General features: G+C 36.3%; 1 protein-coding gene across 2 annotated transcripts in view; it reads left to right on the forward strand.

The window, feature by feature from the left end:
- Positions 1–21022, forward strand: part of CORIN (corin, serine peptidase) — a 117547-nt gene that overhangs the window by 5514 nt on the left and 91011 nt on the right. For both annotated transcript variants that reach the window (XM_063157338.1, XM_063157339.1), the window contains exons 2-3: positions 11183–11327; positions 17357–17809. In XM_063157338.1, coding sequence (XP_063013408.1) covers positions 11183–11327; positions 17357–17809 — 598 coding nt within the window. The remainder of the gene's footprint in view (positions 1–11182; positions 11328–17356; positions 17810–21022) is intronic.

The raw sequence follows: 21022 nt of genomic DNA on the forward strand, positions 1-21022 counted from the left end.
TGTGGGCTGCAGTCCTTTAGGGAGTATTTGCTCTACCATGGAGCATGTACTTCTCTGACCTTGGTGTTTGCTCTGCTGTATCTCACTCTTTTCCTGCTTTTCTGCCTGTGTGGCGCGTGTGCCCTTAAATACTTTTTCACAGAGGCACCACCAGCTTGGTTGATGGGCTCAGCTGTGTCCTGTGGTGTGGCTCCAGGTGGAACTGGGCATATCTGGCGCACAGCCGCTCCTGCTCTCTTCTCAAGGAGGCCAAACTTGCAGTCCCCCCACTGCTAACAGCTTGCCACCTACATGGATGTCCATGTAATTGGGACACAAGTGGTGGCCAGGGTACTGACCAGAGTAGCAGTGTTGCCTCTGTGGTTTTCTGCTTCCCTGTCCCTCTTCCCCTATCCCTAAATCATGAAGGAGTGAAAATAATCCAGCCATCGTTCCATTCCTTTTCATCATTTCTGTCATTAGAATGGAACCTTTGCATCATTTGCTTGTTTGGGTGCCACACAGTTTACAGTTCTCTGGTATTTTTGAGTTGTTTCTAGCATAAGGAACTTTTTTAGCACGTTGACCTGTAGAAACTGAATAGATACTGACAGAGCTGCTTTTGAATGGTGAAGTTTGTGCTGTGATGGTTCAGGTGCTGCCCCTGGGGGACAGCTCCTGTAAGTCTGTAGGAAAAAAGACTGTCAGGTTGCATCACTGCAGGTGCTCCTCTAAACTATTGCTCTTCCAGAATTTCAAGGCCAACTTTTTCTTGGGAAAGAAATATTTTGTATGCTGAACATTTAATTGATCTTCACCTAGTTCTTTAAGGGAAAGGGAGTGAAGGTAGAGTTTCCTTTTTTAGGACTGCATCAGATTTCATCTACTCCAATTCATGTGTTGTAGTTCAGGGAGAATCCAGTATTCAGTGTATGGTGCTCTTGCTTTGGGACTGGTTGATGGTTGTCATAGTCTGTCTTTCCCTTCTTCCCTTCCTAAAACATATAACACTCAGTTCTGCCATTTATAGAACCTGGTGTTTTAAAACTAATGTGCTAGAATCTTTCAGAACTGATTTGTTTGATGCCAGAGAGAGATTTCACTTGGCAATGATTTAGCAGTAGTAGCAACTGCCCAGAGCAATTCCTATTACTGTTCATCACCTCAAAAGAACTCCTAGTTTCAAAATAGCCTATACTGTCACTCTAATATTATTGAAAATTTCTTGATAACAGCAAAGATTCAGGAAGCATTTCCTAAGGAAAGAGACTCTCATTTTCCCCCTGTTTTGCCTCTGAGTGAAGCAGTGAGAAATTGCTTATGTGCTCCTTGCATTGTTCCTCTCACTAATGGTTTCAGAAAGCACCCAGGTCTATGTCTTGGAAATAAAACCTCTGGTAGGTAGCATTGAGGAGTTTTCCATCCCACATCTCTGAGTCCTGCAACTCTGCATGGATGTAATAGTCCAGCAGATAGCTGTAATACACAATCATGTTTTCTCCTGACTTCTGTGGGACAGTGGAGCAACATGGACATGTTTTACATTGCTGCCGCTTTTGCTATCAAATTTTTTTTACTGGGTGGATTATTTTGCCTGTGGTAAAGCTGTCCTGAAACCAGTGGCACCTGGAGATTATTGAAGCAGCACAGGCTACATTTCTCAGACTTTTCCCAGTCTTCTGCATTTTCACATCTCGCGGAAGAAACACAGACAGCTGAGCCCACCTTGCCTTAACAACCTTTCCTTTTTTGCCATGAGTGACAGGTGTTGCTGAGAGATACTTTATTGTTTGAAAAAGCTAGTTCTGTGCATCTGCAAATATTGCCTAAATGGATAATTTATCTGAAAGAATATTGGGAACTGTAGAGTAAGTAGCTATCTTTCTTCTTCTTTTTTTTTCTTACATTGCCTTTCGATATGCAGCAACTACATATCAGAATTATGTAGTAAATGCCTTTTCATAAGTTTGGTTTTCCCCCTGCTTAGCCATTTTAAGGGTGTTAGCTTAAATAATTTGAAGTGCATGTTGACAAGCCTGGAAAGGAAGTCTGAAATGATGATTGAATGTGTTTAGAAGTTGTTAACAAATCCTTTTCCCTATAAAGTGAGAGATATGGAATAGTGTTGATGGTGTGAGATGGTTTGGATTGTTTGAGGCTCCAGATGGTTTTCATTTGCTTTTTCCTTATCATAGATGGGATTATTCTATGACTCTTGGAGTTTTCCAAAGAAAATGTGAATGGAAGGAAATCTGGCATCTGTTCTATGGATGACAAAATGAATATTTCTAGCCATAAATACAGTAGAATTTTTATTTTTTGATGAAATAATCAGATTGTTATTGTCTCAGGGACTTAGATGGATGTTTTTATCCCATAAATCTTTGTGTGATCTATAAAGCTTAATTATTATATCAAAGTCCTAGTCAAATATATACACCAATGTAAGTTCCTTGTTAACCCATTTGATCTTTTCTGTATTGGCTCATTTCTTTTGTAAGTTCAGCGATATTGAATAGGTTTAATCTCTAGTCACCTCTCCAGTTATTTCTGTCTCAATGTCCTGGTAGTTTCAAAAAATATTCTTCCTTTTCTTTATTTTCTTTTACTGAAGCAAAATGTTCAAAGATGACATGTTTCTGAACAAAGTGGTACCCTACTGAAAAATGAATGAGTCACCTCTAAATTTTTTAGGTAGTAGGTTATCGACCTTTGTAACATTGCATAACCCCATTTTCATCTTTTGGAGGAGGTCAAATAAAAATCCAGCTATGCTGTACAGATAAGTCTTTGCTTTGACACTAAATCAAATACTTTCCTTTGATTGATATTCTGTTGGCCTTATCTTTGGTCCAAGGGTTAGTATCTTTTTAAATCATAATTCAGAAAAAAATTGGTAAAGTTAACATTACACATTCAAATTCTGAATTTTAATTTCTTCTAGGTAGATGTTTATAGTTGAAGAATAATTATGCATTTTTAAGGAAAAATTGATTAAAAATGCATGAAAGATAAAGAGACAAATGCTTTTAAAAAGATTCCTGCAATTTTTTAGCTTGCATTCTAATTTTCCATCTAGTTGATGTAATTGAAAGCTTCTGATTTCAAATGGGCTTAGCAATTACATAATCAGCAGTAGGCATTGCACAGAGGGTTAAACCCTACTGATGAGGCATTAACAGGAAAAAAAAGTATGTCCAATTATGAGCTCGTAACTACTTTGTGTGGGGTGAGGCTTCTGATGGCATTTCTACATAAGCAGTGGGTGACTGATACACTGAATGTGAGCCGCAGGACAGGCAGGATTTCCTTTTGGCCCTTCTAGTTTTTCAGGCTTGAAAGATTATTTTAAGAGGAAGTTTTCAACTAACAGTATCCCTCCACCCCCTCAAAATGTTTTTGGTTTTTTTCCAATTTTTTTTTATTGCCAGAAAGTAGGCCACTAAGATTTTTCTGTGGGGTTTTTTTTATGGTTTTCAAATTTGCCTTTCTTATGCTAATGGCTCTTCTGCAGACATCTGCTCATTGAATTCCCAGCTAGGCAGGAACCTGAAGAGGGTACTGTGTTCCTTACTCCCTGCTTGCTGGGCTGTGATTGTCAGCAGTGTGTAGCCAGAGGCTTGCCATCGCTGTTCAGCGTGCTTAGCTCAATGCAATGAACATCTGGGTAGTCAGGAAAGCATTAGAATAGTCTCTCTGTGTGTTCAGAAAAACAGCACGGCGCTGTGGAAACTTCCATGAGTAATTTTTGCAAGCCGTAGCAACTTAAAGAAAACTAAGAACCCCTGGAGCATGAATTCTGCATTAGCTAAAGAGTACTTTGCCCAGAACAATTTCCCACTGCTTGTGCAAGTGGGCTGAATGGATGTTCGTGTTCTGGCGCTGAGAAGTATCAGATAATTCTAACCATAGTCTAATCCTTAAAATTACTGCCTTTCATACACACTTCAGTTTTTAAAAAATCTTTGCTATCTTCCATATGTTTACTGAACCTTGCTCATTTTATGAGGAATGGCAGCATCACACATCTTTGCCACCAGCTGTGAGTAGTAAAGAAGAGAGAACTTAGAAATGTAGTAAGTTTGCCATCAGCTGTACTATTTCCTAATCTGAACATTCTTGAGAATTCAACAAAGTTCCATTGTAAATGTGGGAAGTATCCCCACAGTAGTTTTAACTTTACATCAGTGAAATGATAAATAATTGTAAATATTACAATATATAATGAAGTGTGTAAACAATTAGCATTTATGCCAAAACAAAATCATTATTCAGCAGCACTTCTTTTTAAAAATGAAGGGATCACCACATAACAGTGATACTACTGTTCTCTAGTAATGATAAATATCCTTTTTTCCCTGTTTTCTAATTCAAGTTTTGAAGACAGATTTGTACTGACTGTATATGTTGGCTAATGGTGTGTCTAGTTCTTATTTACAATGAGATGGAGAACAGTTATTGATGTTAAGTATAGGTTACTTGTAATGGAGAATCAAGGTGAAGAGTTTGCTTGTCAATAGCTTTCTTATGTCTAAATAAAATATTTTTAGGGAGACCAATTATTAAATTATTTATGTTTATTTTTATATCAAATAGATGTTTTTCAAAGTGCCTTTACAGTCCACTACATTGCCAGGATAGAACAGAGTATTCTTTACCTGAAGAACTAGATGAAATGAGAATAAGCTCAGAACTCCAAGCTTTCATGTTTATGCTTCAAGCAAAAGAATCTGGCCTCTAGCACCAACCAAATACTTATTTTGGAAAGATATGCCCAGCTTTATATGACATCTCCTTTAGTGGGATACTCTGTATTTTGGATTGATTAATTTCATGGAAGAGAAGGGAGGTCTGATCGTCAAAATGAACTTCAAATGGATTATGTGAGCAATTCATATTTTGTCTGAGCATATGCAATTCCCTGGGAGAAGTTACAAGATTACAGTAAACTTGAACTATCAGGAAAATAGTGCATTTTATTGGCAAATAACTTTGTGATGATAACATACTTTCCATGTTTGCTGATTTGCTGTATGAAAAGGGTTGTTTGTTTGGGGTTTTTTTCCTGCCTTGTGTATGAAAAGGTGTTTGGTTATTTTTTTTTTCTACTTTACTGCATGAGAAGTTTTTTCCCCCTCTAAATGGCACTATTTCCTTTTAGAATAACTGTGACACTACTGTTCTTCAATTTGTGTACACTAGAATTTGGGTACTGCTTGTAAATGCAGACAAAAGCTGCTTAGTATCCAGTTTCTCGTGCTACCTGTACATTTATTTGTCAGCGTCCGTTTCAGTTTGCCTCTCTAATTCCTCTAACACTGAAAATGAAATATTCTGCAAATTTTTGCCTGTATGTCTTTTTAGTATGTGACTTTGTACCTCTGGGAGATTGATCTTACACTTTCTACTTGTTACAATGACTATTGAAGTATGATGTTATATTTTTTTGACAATAAAGTAGTCGAATGGAGGTGCATTGCTGCCTCCTAGTATTCATGTAAACAGGACAGAACTAATAAAAAATGTAGGCCATTTTCAGCTTCTGTTACTCATTACCAGGCCTTCGAGTATTATGAGTTGATCAGAAAAGGCTGTAAGAATGAGTATGGTTAAATTGATATATATATGTGGTGTTTTGTGCTTAAACATTGACACTTCACATGCTCAATTTTTGCTCTATAACCATAACAGATGGGAACCATCTTCCTCTAATGGCAAAGGAAAAGCTGTAATGGCTGGTAGGGTCATGTCAGTTCAGTATCTAGAGATTTAAGACCAGCATCATAAAAGCAGATGAAATCACAAGACCTGACAACTGAGCCCTGCTTCAACATTAGAAGAGGAACAGTATCATGGATATGGAAAGAGCTGCAGATAGTCATGTAATCTTACATAATTATTGCTTGGCTGGTTAGCAGATTCCTCAATGGCATTATGAGGACTTCTGAGGACAGTGGCATTATGAGGTGACCTGTTCACTGCCCTGTGACATTCTTTCTGCATTTCATGGTAGTACTTCCTTCCATTTCTCTCCATTACAAACACTAAATAATGCTTTGGTGTATGGCTTGCTCAAGATGTACCAATGCTTCTGATCTAGGAGATGTCTTCTACATTTCTGTGTAGAGCGCTATCATGCACAGAAGATACTGACAGTAGGCAATTACGTCTAATGATACTTCTTTATTGGGAGAACATCTGTTAGTTCTGTGGTGACAACAGCAGGAGATATTTTTGTCGAGTGCTCATACCATGATTCAGGCTGTTTTATAGACTAGTAACTTAGATACTTTTAGTATCTAAAAGGAAAATTGCATGCTGCCATTGGCTTTTCACCCATAAATCTTAATGTAATCTGTCATTTCTCTGCTTTAATATGACAGGGATGCTATTGAAATGACAGCCGTGAGATCAGATTCTTTCCACGTCTTGCAGAAAATAAGCTGTGAATTTTGGTCCAATGAATTCTTAGTCTTTTTGCAGTCAGATGGGACTACACACTCTTTTTCATCTTACTTTTTTCTTCCCTCTGTGGTTCCAGAGAATAAACTGAGCAGTCTGATCCAGCAGTCCTAGATAAACCTAGAATTTTAAAATTTAAAATTTTAAAATTTAAAATTTAAAAATACACACTGAAATTAGCTCAGAATTTATTTTTAGTCTATTTCCTTTATTGCAGTCATTACTGAAAGAATGCCACTCAGGTTAGCAGTGGTTAATGTAATTTTGTTAGGGACAAAGCCTCTTAGCTGTCAAAAGAAATTATCAGATGTTGTCAGGTATCCTCTCTTCTGACTATATTCTTGTTAAACACAAAGCATGTTTGTATTAAAAGCAAATTACTTGTTGCCTTAAAAAACAAACACAGATATTTCCTAACTGTAGTGCACACAGTATTTAATTCTGAAAAATATTTCTTAGATTGAGTTTTCTAATAGCAGTTGTTGGAAGAGAACTTGCACCTGTTCTTCAAGTATTGAGAATGTTTTAGTCCAGTGCTATATATTTTTTTGGCTAAATCTATTTCCTTTTGAAATCTTCAGCATTTACAGTTGATTTATTTCAGTGGGCCCTCAAGGATCCTGCTTTCAAGTCTTCTTGTCCTTTCCTTGGAAAGGGAGATATATAAGTATCTACCAGGTACCTCAGACTTACAGAATGAGTCAGAGAAACTGTTAACTACACAGAGAGTTGAGGGAGACAGGTTTCTTCTCTCAGCCACTAACCTAGAAGCTTGAAGTGAGCCAAGGAATAAGCATTTTGCACCCCTGTTTCCTTCCACAGGCCCATTTTTATCTGACAATTCCATTATTTATGTCTTTAGTCTATTATTTGTTCCTCTATTCCATTATTTACAAGAACTGAGAGAACAGAGCACGTCTGCAGTTTATGCAGATGCCATTGTCATACTAGAGCACTTCAAGCTGGTGCATGTGTTCTTTATGCATTGCAATATTTGGTGGCAAGAGACAAAGAAATACTATCAGGGAATATATAAACAGTAAGTGTTCATGTCATTCATGTTTATCTATAGGACAATTTATTAAATTCTTATTGTTGGTATAGGAAAGAGTAAAACTATTTCTAGTTTTAATTAATATTCATCAGAGAAATTGACAGAAAAAAACTAATGTAGATGTTCAAGTGATGAAAAATGGTAATATTGGGAAACTGGAAAAAATAATTTATGCTTGCATAGTCACTGATGATGATTTAAACAGGTGTATTGTTTTTCCTGAGGTCTTTTCCTGTAGAAGGGAAAAGTACAACATACTGTTTAGTTGCCTATAAATATTTACTTTGCAGTTCTACAGAACACGCAATTCATGGTGCTTAAAGAAGCATTTCTTTAACAATACAGCATTCTTTTCTTGAGCAGACATTGAAAGTAAATTTGGATACAACAGCCCATTTTAAAATCTGTGGCACTGAGTTGTCAGTAAAAAGATTGAGATTTATTGCTTTCAGGAGCAGACAAGAAAGAAAATGTTTGATGTTCTCATTTAGTCTTGAACATTTATGTAAAGTAAGTAGTATTTGCAACACTAGTAGACTTTAGAAAACATTTCTCACATAAACACAGGATCACTGTTTTAATTGGCACACATTTAATGCTTCTGCTAGGTTGACTCTAAGGTTTATATATGACAATGGTGATAACTGCTCTCAGTTAAACACTTGTGCTTGAGATTATTAAGAACTCATGTGCCTCCAAAATAATCAATGTCATCCCCTCTTAACAAAAAGAGTCAAAAAGTGATGATGGATACTATTTCTGAATGTTTTTTCAAATATTTGAGAACAAAAATTTTGTTCTTTCTTGCTAAGTTTTTACTCCTAAGACAAACTATTTGTGGAGTCACAGGTCAGAATTTACTTTGTATTACACTGGGTAGAGTTGGACATTTCTGCTTGGGACTTGCAAGAAGTGCATCTTGGTTGGGAGTAATTTCTTTAGGAAACTGAGCTGGATCTAAAGTTTGTTTGTCTTGGAGAAACTAAGAATCAGCTCCTGAGTGCCTTGATCACTGAGTTGTGTAGTGATGGTCCTGCTCCTTGTCTGGCCCAGAAGAACCAGGTTCTTTTTATAGAATATCATAATTTCAAGGCATGGCGTGCTGTGATTCAAGAGGAGTCTGTGTTCGTGTGGTTGTGATAGTCTGCTCAGTTGTAGATCTCATTTTTTAACTGCTTCAGGCAAAGTAGGTATTGAACTCAATTGCCCCCTTTCCTCTGGGAGCACTGCATCTACTGCATCGTTGTCTGTGCTTTGAGAAGTAATTATGGCAGAGTTTTGGGAGATCTGAGTTCCTAGCAGAGTTGTGTTATTCCTCTGTTACCTGTGCTCAGAACTCGCAAGGGGGCCTAATAAAGGCTGTAGGAACTCAGACTGTGGAATTCAGGGAAGCCTGCTATGAGCACAGCAGCTAAAGCTGCTAGATTCCAGCATTACCAGAAGCAAAATGTCAGGCAGACACTGAAGACTTTAATAGGACAAGGTAGACAAGTGTGGACTGCAGGAAGTCAAGCAGGTATTGTCTGAATGTTACAGGACTGAAGTTCGTAATATTCACCTAAATCCTTAACTTTATCTGTGACTGAATGTTTTAGATGTCACTTGTGGACAAGGGCATTAATTAAGCTGAGATATCCTGAAGTCTTGGTTTGAAACATTTACTACTTCTGAATAAGCTGCTGATTAAGAGAAAATAATTCTGACAACCAATTAACTCTCTGCAGTATTGATTATATTTTTTGTGTTGTGGAAGATGAGGATCAGATTACAGACCTTGTCATCTCACTCAGACTGTTTCAACAGACACTCTTTGTTCTCATCCTGAGCTAACTATTTCAGATTTTCAGATAAATTCAACATCTTTAAGTTTACCATCCTGCTTGCTAGATAAATCTAGTAGTAGGACTGTGTTGAGACTGAATCACTGGAATAGGAGGAAGACTATCAAGGGAGATGCTACTAGTATGTCACACCATACCAATACCATATGCATTTTCAGTGTTTATGTCTTTACTTTGAACAGTGGAAGTAGGAAAAGAAGTCAAATGGGACAGACACTGCACTGGATGAGTCTCAAAGCCATACCAATACCATATGCATTTCCAGTGTTAATGTCATATGGGACAGACACTGCACTCGATGAGTCTCAAAGCTCTACCAATACCTATGCATTTCCAGTGTTAATGTCTTTACTTTGAACAGTGGAAGTAGGAAAAGAAGTCAGATGGGACAGACACTGCACTGGATGAGTTTTGAAGTGGTCAGATGATGTGATGCTTAGCAGTGTCAGAAAAGACACATACAACTTCACAAATGCAGTTTTCCTGGCTTCTACTGTCTGTCAAGGGTCTTGCAGTGTCTAGTAACCAGGGCTTTCAGGAATAGTTGGTAATTCTATTATCAGTAAGGAAAATTACCTTCCAAATAGTCTTGTGCCATGCTGGAACAGGAGATATTGTATAATGATAGAAGATAATTCTGCAAATCCTACTTATGCCTGAGGTCTTCTCATTCAGTGCAGTAAATGGGACTGAGGTTATGGAGTGGTACAAATCCGGTGTCTTTGCAGCAATTCCTTAAGAAATAGTTCAGCTTTGGTTTGTGCCAGTCAGTCTGATGACCTGCTCTTTACAGAAAAGCACGTTCAGCAGAGCCAGCCAAAGGGATAACCCACAGAGACTGGCATTTACAAGAACTAATATGATTTAGGTTGTAGACTTCAATCTCTTGAGGTTCTTCAGGGAGAGGCTGTCAGGGTAATGGATGCCTTTACTCTTGTGTCCTGACACAACCACCTTTGATGTGATTGATCTTCCTGACAAAGAGGATAAACAATTAGTCATCCTTTGGGAAGACACTGTCTGTAATGAATAAACTTACCATCTAGTTTCGTGTTATCACAGGGAAGATTTTATTTTTTGGTCAATTTCAAACAAAGGGGCATTGACTTTGTAAGGGTTTCAATCTTGCTATTAAATATTAATTTGGAATTTTGTTTTTGTTTCTGTTTAAAACCAATGACGTTTCTCCAGTATATGTGATCATAGTATTAATGGAATTAGGTTTAAAAAATATAAAATGCATATTTAGGCTTTTACAGGGGTTTGAATTTTTTCAACAGCTCAGTTGAATTCAGAAAATTGTTTTTCTCTATTCTTGTGTATTCCACTCATAGGACAGAAAATGTGATTTGCATTATATAAAGTACTTAAAAAATCAGACATCATTACTGTGCAAATAACTCTTCTATTGTCACTTAAAGGTTATAATAGTATGTTGATTCTTTAATAAAAGAAACAAGAACACAGAGCTCTTGAATAATTAGTAATGGATTGTTTTAAATTATAAATTAATCTGTAGTTAGCCTTATTCCTTAAGTTTATTATCTGTTTTGCATTTTTTTCAAATGAAATGCCTATCCAACATCCAGTTCATTAGAAATGTTTAGAAATTTCAATGAAGCTGTAGGTCTGTGGATATTGAGTAAAATTTAATAAATTATATGGATTGTGCTAGACTGTCCAGCAGGAAGAAAATTTACATTCAACTTGTCCTTAAGAATCTATTAGCCATATACAGCATACATTTAAATCATGTAGCTGTGTAGTAGGGAGGGAGGACTGCTATTGAGAACATAGGAATTACTGATGGTCCCCAGCATGATGAAACTGCGTTTTTGTTTTTCAGGTCTTAGGAACAGATGAGGATAGTATGGGGGATGGCTGCTCTCAGAAACTGGCTTCTGCCAAGTTCCTTCGACTTTTGCTCCTGATACTGATTCCATGCATTTGTGCTCTGATCCTTTTGCTGGTGATCCTGCTTACCTTTGTAGGTGAGTGCTTTTTTAATTAAGGAGACACTTTTTAATTTAAAGAGACTAAAACTAAGACCACATTCTCAAGTGCTAATATAACTGTAGACATTAGACATACATCTTAGCACACCTGTCTAAAAAGCAAATCTACTTAGTGACTGTTGCAGAGAAATAAATCTGCTATTTACATTCATATCCTTGAAACATATTTAAAGTATTGATGAGGAAACCTTTTCTGGTTTTCTCAAGGTAGATTTTTGAGGGACATATTATCTTGAACATGTAGATTAGTGTTCAGCAGGTTTTTTACCAGTAAAAAAGATACTTTTGTTATCATTTTAGATCACTGTCAGTGAAATGGAATATATATCCGTTTGTCACACATTCATCTGCAAACCTGGTTCTTATTTTCAGGTGAAATTTAATTTATAAGCCACAAATTTTTCTGAACAGCATACAAAATATTACTGTTTAAATAAGGAAAATTTTGTTCACTTCTTCTACATACAAAATAGGTATCAATGCAGAACCCCAAATATGTTTTGTGGTAGCTGTTTCAAGGTATTCATAGACTTCATAATGGCTTAGTCTGTTAAGTAATTTTGTGCATATGTCTTTCATAATTAAAAAGTGCTAATTTATTAGCATAATTTTTTTAAAAAGTCTTCCCTTTGTTACTTTTAGAAAAGCTGACATATCATTAAATTGCTTCAAGTACAAAATGAAAAGGACAATGAAACTAGGTTAAAGCATTATTTTTTCAGGAAAAAAAAAGTTTAAAAATTTGCTTTCAGTGCTCAGTGTTTTTGGGGTTTTTTTAATTTTTCTTTTTATTAATGAGAACATTTTCGAATTGAGCTTCCTTAGGTACTTCAGAAGCACATCTGAAATAAGTGGGATATTGTTTCCAGTATCCAGACATACAGATATAAATCTATTTTCCTGTTTTGAACACTCCAATTTCAATTCACATCAAACAGTCAAACAACAAGCCTAGGAAGAAAGTAAAGATGTTTCAAAAGTACTGTCAAAATCAGAGCAACTTAAATCTGTTTTCTCCATTCAGTCTGTAAAGGATATGCAAACGATGTTGTAGGCCTGTTCTTTTCATTTAGTTTAAGTTCAGGAAGTAAGAAAACCCCCAAAGCTAGTGAATGTTATGATTGACAGCTAAGTCTTGGGTTGTATTTCTGAACTAAGAACAGTCTAAAATGGATTAAGATCAAGTAAGTCTTGCAATTAGGAAATCGGAAGCCGTTAAATTTGTTTTCCTTATGTTTAGCATTCCATGTGTATCTTTCATATCCTCTGCCCCAGATTTTCATTCTTTGGTGAGAAACCAGATAAAAAGGCAGGTGTATTTATATCAGTTATACTCAATCTCTTTCTCAGGCATGGATTGACCTGTGATTAAAATGTATGAAATCCTCTGGGAAATGGGGCCAGTTCGGATTCTACTTATGTAGCAAAAATCGTGACTGTCTCCTCTCACTACTGTAGGGTAAAGAATAAGGCTTGGTGTTATAACCCAAGTCTAAAACCTGCAAAGGTCCCTTTGGAAGCAGCTTTTGAATTAACATTTTATAATTTACTATTCTTCTCAGCAGCTTTCATTTTCTATGCATTGACATCCTAGAAGCAAATATATTTGATGACCAGAATTAGATGAACTAATGGTGTGGGGATTTAAAGTGTGTGTAATAGAATATAGTCTGTTACAGTAACTAATAATACTTATTATTGACCTGAAATAAATATTACTTCATATTTATTTCAGGTCAATAATAACTGAATTCTAATACTGGTATGAAGTCTTACTGTGTAAGAAATAAGTTGATAGTTGAGTGGCTAATAGAAATTATTTGATGGGAGGGAGGTTGGAGGGGAGTGAGAGGAAGGAAGAAGGAAGGAAAGAAAAGAAAGAAAGATAGATTACTGCAGCTTAACTGACATGCAATAGTTTGGTATACTATGGGACCTTCATAGTATCAGTAAGGTGCCCATTTCTCTAGAGTGCAGAGTCATGGGTACAGACCCTGCAGGAAAAATCTCAGTTCATATGTGCTGGCCAGCTGTACTAGTGAACTAATGCTTTATTTCCTTTACAACTTCCTCATCAATTACCCATACTTTGTTAGACTGCTTTGCTCGATTTCATTAGCTTTTAAAAAGACTTGGTCTCTTGGAGCTTTCCTGCTCTGAAGAGCTAGAAATCTTCCACAGTTAATGCTGCCAGGATCTCAATTTATGAGCTTGAGCAGTGTGACTATTTCTTAAATCTCTTAACTATCCATTTTTAAGTAAACTGTCAATTTTTTAAAACCTGTCCATATTTAAGCAAAATATTAGTCCCCCAAAGTGAACAGCAAATGGAAATGATCATTAAAACTACTGGAAAGTGTTGCCTTGAAATGAATGGGTCTGGTCCCAGTAGTTCTGTTTTGTACCAAGCACATTGAAGGCCAGCATACTTCATGCTTCTGTCATCTGGACATGCCCAGCTGTAGCTGGAGACACAAATTGAAAATGGTTACATCTATTTCTCAACTAATTAACTATCTGGCTTATGATTTACCATCTACAGCTCTGTATGAACCCAAGTCTGAAGAATAGTTCGGTGTAGTGTGCCTGTGTGTACATGAATAAAATGCATGCTCTGTATGTGCTGCATGTCTGTTAGCAAACATTGATAGAGAGTAATTAATTTCTCTTCACTGAAGAGATTAAGAAAGAACTAATTGTTTTAAAGCATCACTCTGTTTTCTTAGGTATCTTTAAATTTAAATACAGATGCTATAAAAACATATCCACTAAGCTTAATTTAGGATTTAAAATATACAATTGTGTTTTTAGGGGAAGGGTAGGGGGAAGGATGAAAATTAAAGTGAATGGGAGCCCAGTTCAGGGAGTGGATTCTGCAGCCTGGAATAAAGTCCCCAAAGTCTTTATGGTGCACTGGTAAAAGGACAGGACAGGAGGAGAATGTGGGAGAAGAAAGAGGTGACTGAGGAAGGCGACCTAAAACTTAGAAACTGAGTGGAAACAGAGTTGTCATCTGGCGCTAGCAAGTGGGGAATGCCAGAGACCTACACCTGCCTCCTCAAGGGCATACCTGAGCCAGGCTGATGTTATTTTGGAGGGAAAATTTGTTAAAAATAATTTTAATACTGCTCATTGTCAGTGGGGATGATACAATTAGGAAGTCCTTTTGTGTCGAAGAGCTTTGTTGTGTCGTCCCCTGTTAAGAGGAGTTGTTATCACTAGGAAACTAAAAATAGAACAAAAAAATGCAGTTGTTGGAATGATAGATGGAAAAAACCAACAAGCATTTGGGGATCTCAGTGAAAGAAGTAAATGACCTCGTGGCATTGATAGACATAGTTATTATTTGTTGTTCCAGAAAAAGAATTAAATAAGTCTGAGTGAGAAGAGGATAGAATCCAGTGGGTAGCCTCAATATTTTGTTTCACAGTATTTATTTGACCATGGTATTAAATCAAAGGGGGTTTTCAAACAATTTTCAAGAGTTTACCTGTCTTGTAATGCATTGCTTCTTATTCTGCTGAGTGATATATAAATAGCTAATCATTTTAACTTTAATTTAAAATTTATTAATAACTCTTTGGGACCAATGTTTTACAGCCTTTTTCTATTTTTATGCTGAGTGGAAGAGAAGAGATGAATCTAGGGAGGAGGAGGAGAGAGAATGTGAAAAAATACCTTAAGCTATTCTTGAATTATGGAAAAATACTATGCACTTTCCCACAGGAGTTCAAAAAGCTTATTTTAACTTTTTGAAAGCTGCCAAAAAACCTGATAAATTTTGAAACTTGAAACAAAGTAGGCTTCTGAATTCTAGAGATTCAGTGCTTTGTTTGAACACAAATACCTGATAAAGCCACATTTTAGTGACCACAATTTCTGAGACTCACTCTTCTTTAGACTTTAGCAAATCATATTAATACTATTTGTGAAAATGCACTTACTGTTTAATTTTACTAGAGGACTCAAAAAAAAGTGCTGCTCAAATCATTTGCTGGTGGGAGATTTTTAGTTGTTTCTGTAAAGTACACACAGTAAATTCCTCCTAACCCCAATGACATACGAACATCTGCTGGTGGAAAACCAGAAACCCTAACATTTATATATATATGTATGTATAAAGTTCCCCTGGGTTTGTCCAGTAGAAGTTAGACATAAAGATTTACTCACAGTTAGTGACACTCGAGCCAAAACAATCCAGCCTGGATAAATGATGATATGATAAATCTCAAGTGGTAACTGTTTAATTGAAACTCACTATATTTCAGAAATTTCACCAGTTTTTCTTGCTGTTTGCATTTGCTATAGTTAAAAGTTGCTCAGTAAAAAAGAATATGCTGATGTTGCTCCTTCTCAGCTATTCCAGTTCTCTTTTTTCCCTTACCTATAAAGCTTTCCAAGCCAAAGGCATTTAAGTTGGATTCTTCTGGCATTTTCAGTTACTTGTAGCTGTGATTAATAAGCATTTCTGCCTGCCCAGTCCTTGAATTTCGGACCAGTGAACTAATTTATTCTAGCAGCAGAGTGCACAGAGAAGTGAGAAGAGGAATTCAATAATGGGAATGGGCTCAGGACACCCTGTTGGGCTCTGTGTGGTGCCTGGAGCTGGTTTGTCTGGGTACAGAGCCTCGGGCAGTGGGGGGTGAACAAGGCCTAACTGGGAGGTGATGGTGCAATCTGCCATTTTGGTAAATGCAATAACCAAAATGAAAATTAAGTCTGGGAGAGATGGTGCTGAGTGTTCTGTGGACTTAGGAGTCATGGAACCATAGAAAGATCATCTAATTCCAACCCCCCTGCCATCCCCCCTTGGTGCAGATGAACCCATTTGGGGTTCATCTGCACCAAGCAGCTAATGAAGAGTCAAATGAATATGAAGAAAAGTTACTAAAATTATCAGTTGTTGACCAGGTACTTGGTACATTTGGAAGACTTTATGTTTTGATGATTCCTTTAAATTTTTTTATGATCAAGTCTAGGTGCACTGTGTCTATTATGATTGTTAAGCTGTTTTACCTGCCAGTGGCAAAAATTACTTTTACTATTTACCAAAAATTTCTTGTATTGTAATACAGAGTGGTGCTTCTCTTCTAGCATTACATATGACTGTAACACATTTGGTTAAAGAATTTGAGATAATATCTGTTGCTTTTATTATAGATAAATAAGTTATGTGCTCTACACATGTTAAAGATGTCTTCTTTATTATTTGGATTACTAGGTTAAAGATCAGTTTTCTTACTATGTAGTTTAAATTCCCAAGGCTTGTGGGATAGATCTACTTACTGTTTGTGAATTATAATTACTTGCAACTATTCAACATATGCAACTAAGAAAAGTCTATTTTTGTCTATAATATAACAAATGATTGAAAAATAAAGCCAGCAAGTGACAGAATTTTAGACAATAACTGTATATTTAAAATCCAGTATCAGAGAGGAATGACAAATAACTCAGGGCCCCATATTTAGCAGTGGTGGTGGAAATACATAATCTTATACAGAGAAAACAGTATCTCTTTCCATTTTACAAATTACTGAATATGGAATATGTTGAAAATGTATTGATTCCCTTAAAGCTTCAGAATTGGATTTCTGAAGATGGTGGTACTATGAAAACAAGAGATGATGCAGTTTAAGAGGAGTAAAAAATAGCATTGTCCATCTTGTTAACATAATGATAGAATGAATGCATGTTGAAGCTTCTTGAAATTTCACTCCATAGTTTTAAACATGTAAGTATTTGGTGACATACTATAAATACGATTAAAATAGTTTAAGCTCATGGAAGCATTTGTTTCTCTATTTATCCTACAGCAACCATGTTTTATGTGCTCCTGTCATTTTGTTGCCAGATAGAATTCTTAAATTTGTCTTTAATTTTAATTTTGATATTAAAATACTTTTAAAATCTGTATCAGTATTTAGTTAGTATTAACTTTCCAAAACAAATTGGTAACACTTTCCAGGTGATGGTAATTTTGGTGGTTTTCTCCTTTATTTCAGGAGTGTTAGAAAAAACATGCTTTTATTCAAATGGAAGTGAAGGCCTCACAGTTAATGGTGACTTTGAAATGTCTCCTGATCTTTTGCCAAATATGGTTGAAAATAGTTCTGAGACTGATCCCACAGTGGATCTCAGCACTCAGCCCTCTTCTTGGACCACCACGCCTTTATCCCACGTTGACCAAATGAACAAGAACTCAAATATATTTAGAGAGTCTTTCCAGGAAAATTCCTTTGATCCCCCAACTCAAGCCACAGTGCTCAGTCATCAACCTGCCTCTGAAGCTGCTTTGGCAGAGGGCTCTGAAGACAGCACCCAGCTCTTTGCCACTGCAGTGGAAACAACGTTGTGGTCTACAGAGACTTCTTTTAACAACACTGAGAGGATGACCACTCTGCCAATATTAAGTCCTACCCGTCCATCTGTGTCACAAAAAATGGATCAGAAAAAAAGTAAGTTTATATTTTATTTGGCTCTATGGTTCTGGCCAAAAAACTACAAAGTATACTATTGGCATGTTCCCCTATGTGTTTCTTTGAGGTCTAAGGAACGTGTGTCCCTTTCCATAATTAATTTTGTTGTGTACATTTCATCTTGCAATCAGCTGGTTTCTTATCAGAACATTTGTTCAACCTGTTAAGGAAGATGCTGTAAATTCTCTCAGTATGAAAACTTAAAATACATTCTTCAGTTGGTGATAATCAGGCTTACCAAGCCTAGAAATGAGTTAGTGCACTTATTAAGTCTATAGATTGTATATTTTGTTTCTTTAAAACTATGCATGTGGCAAGTACATTCTTGATCTTGGCATGTAATTGCAGTTACAATTTTTTATGTCTTAATGGATAAATTCTTCTCTAATTTGAAGCAGGTTTTTTTGTGTAGCAGTGAAGTTCCATTGGCATTTTTGAGAGAGAGTAACAACAATTAACTGGGATCAGTACTTTTTTTTTTTTTTTACTATGAAGGTAGGTGCATTTTATTAATGTCATAGTAAATCTTATTGATTCATCATGTTCGTGGTAGTGAAGAATTCCCTGATACTGCTTTGCTAATTGCTGAAACAAAAGGGTACCATATTGAAATGAATCCATTTCTCTGGAGCTGCTTACCATTCCTTTTTTCTTAATCCCACCAGAGCACAGAGCAAAGCTTATTCGTAAGGTCATAGAGAAAATGTAATGTAAATCAATGATTTATCAGTATTTTTTCTCTCCCCTAGACTATAGTGACTTCATAAGCCATCTGAATGGTGCAGGCTTTTTCAAGGTTCTATTTGCTAAGTGATTTTTCTTAGGTAGATTTTTCTCTTTTTCTCTTCCTGCTCCCCAAACTCAGAATAAATGTATATAAATGGACACTTGAATCCTATTAGTGGTTAATTTATTTACTTCTTTTGGCAACTCAGCAAATTATCACTGTGCCAAGGAACAGCAAGAAAGCATAATGTACTACACTACAAATATTTTCATAATCATGTTTGAAATATATCCAGGAAATATAGATGAAACAGTGTAAAGCTCTTTTGTCTTTTCTTACTATGTTGGAATAAATTCTTTTGAGATGCATATAACATGTGTATGTAATATGCACATGTGTATGGTGCAGGATATTTTCCCCTACTACAGTGGTAATGCAGGGACAGCACTACAGTGACTCAGGACAGCCTTAGGTTTGAATTTCTAATCTTTTTGGTATTATACAGAGAGGCACTTCTAGCACTTTCCAAGTATGTGTTCTATTCTGGTAAGTGCAGATCATTCCAACAGCAGTATGACTGCGTGTATATTCAGCAGGTGTGACTACTTGGAATTCTATTGTGGCGTAGTATTTTCTGCGTAAAGAGAAAAGGACAAAAAGTTTTCAAAGTCAAATTTGATACACTACAGATTTCTTAAAAAAACCCCAACACAACAACAAAAAAATCCAATTCCAAACTGCGATAACAAAAACCAAAACCCAGAGATAGTACATTACTAATCAATAACCTTGCACTCTTTGATTCCACTTTCAAGAGTTTTTCTTATCCGTATTCATGGGGACATTGTCTTAATTCTGTGTGTAGATTAAAAAAAAAATAAATTAAATATTCAGAAGAATTTGATCTCATAATAACTGTGTATTCCATGTGAGCCGTCTCCAAGGCATGGACAACTAGAAAGCAGGGGCTTTCTAGCACTGTCTTCTACTCACTTCCTTTCTTGTTTTGTTTCTTAATTTGCCTTTGCAAATAAACTCCTTATACTTCATCTTTAGTCTCTTTGATCTTTTTTTTCAAATAAGCTGTCTTCATGGAGAGATCCCTAAGGTAACATAGGACATGGTCTGATGTTCACAGGAAGTTCTTTAGTATTCTGATGTGGAGGACAGTGAGATATAAATGAATTTTGGTGCAGTGAAACTGGAATATTCTGTTGGAGTAAATTTTTTTTTTTTTTTGGGACAGGTAAAACTTAAAGACCACATCAGATTAGTGGTAGTAGATCAAATATTTCTCTCTTTCTTAGTGTCTGAATCCAGCTGTGAGCATTATCACATGCCTGAAGAAAAATAAGCTAGGGCTGGCCTGCTGAGACCCTTGAACGCTATGTGGTAGCAGATTCCAGTGATATGCAGTGAGTCCTGGTGAGCGCTCGTTTGTCCTCCCATGAATTGACGTAATCACTTTTGAACCCATGTGAAACGGAGGTTTGAGTTTTTTAAGCGTATCTTGTAAGGAAATTAACCTCTAAATGTGTGTCAGACTGATGTTCCATCATCATCAGGGCACACCAGCAGATCATCTGTCTGTACAAGTTTCATCTGGTTCAAATGTGGAGAGGTGAATGCATTTCTGTTCATTTAGTAAGCATGTGTAACTTGGACTTTATGCTCGTTTTATTGCAGTACAATAAAAGAAAAATGATATGTCATATGACATAGAGACTGCCAGTTCAATGCCAACCAGACAAAATTCTGTGAACACGTTTGGACTGGCATTCATGTGGCTGTTAAGTTTTTGGTCGGTATTCCTAGTGCTGGATTTGCTTTACTGGTGGACCAGAGCTTCAGTAAAAGACATTAATAAGAGAAATTATAAATATTGTGACCATATGGTATTCAGTAAAGTCTTGAAACTAACATAAGTAAGACATTGCTGAGTTACTAACTGGAGGGGAGTTAAATTTGGCACATATGACATCAATGATTTAAGAAGGCCTTTAAAGAAGAAGGAAGTACTTTGGCAGAAATTCTAGCAAAGAATGGATTAGTGGGTAAATAGGAATGAATGATACAATGCCTCACAAGTTTATTAGAAAGTTCTTCGAAGGCGACAGTGAAAATGCCAGCTAATAAAACATACTTGGCTTTTCAAAATGCTGTTAACAAGAGTCTTCACCAAGAAATCTTACAGACCTCTTGTCACAGACTATGCATTTGTTAGAAGACAGAAGGAGAACTAAGAATGAATGGCTAGGCTCCAGAGTGAAGAAGGTTGCTGGTGGAATCTTACAGACAGACAGTGTTTTCTGATCAGGGAAAACAGAAAATAGTCAAGTTATAACATTTCTGATAATACAAGTTGAGCTCCCTAAAATGAATAGCTGGGAATCACATAAAGGTTTCATAGTGGAAACAGTGGCTGATAAAATGTTTAAATGACTGTGCCAGTAGATACGAAAGAA

Source organism: Melospiza melodia, chromosome 5 (assembly GCF_035770615.1).
Source record: "Melospiza melodia melodia isolate bMelMel2 chromosome 5, bMelMel2.pri, whole genome shotgun sequence".
Classification (NCBI taxonomy): domain Eukaryota; kingdom Metazoa; phylum Chordata; class Aves; order Passeriformes; family Passerellidae; genus Melospiza; species Melospiza melodia.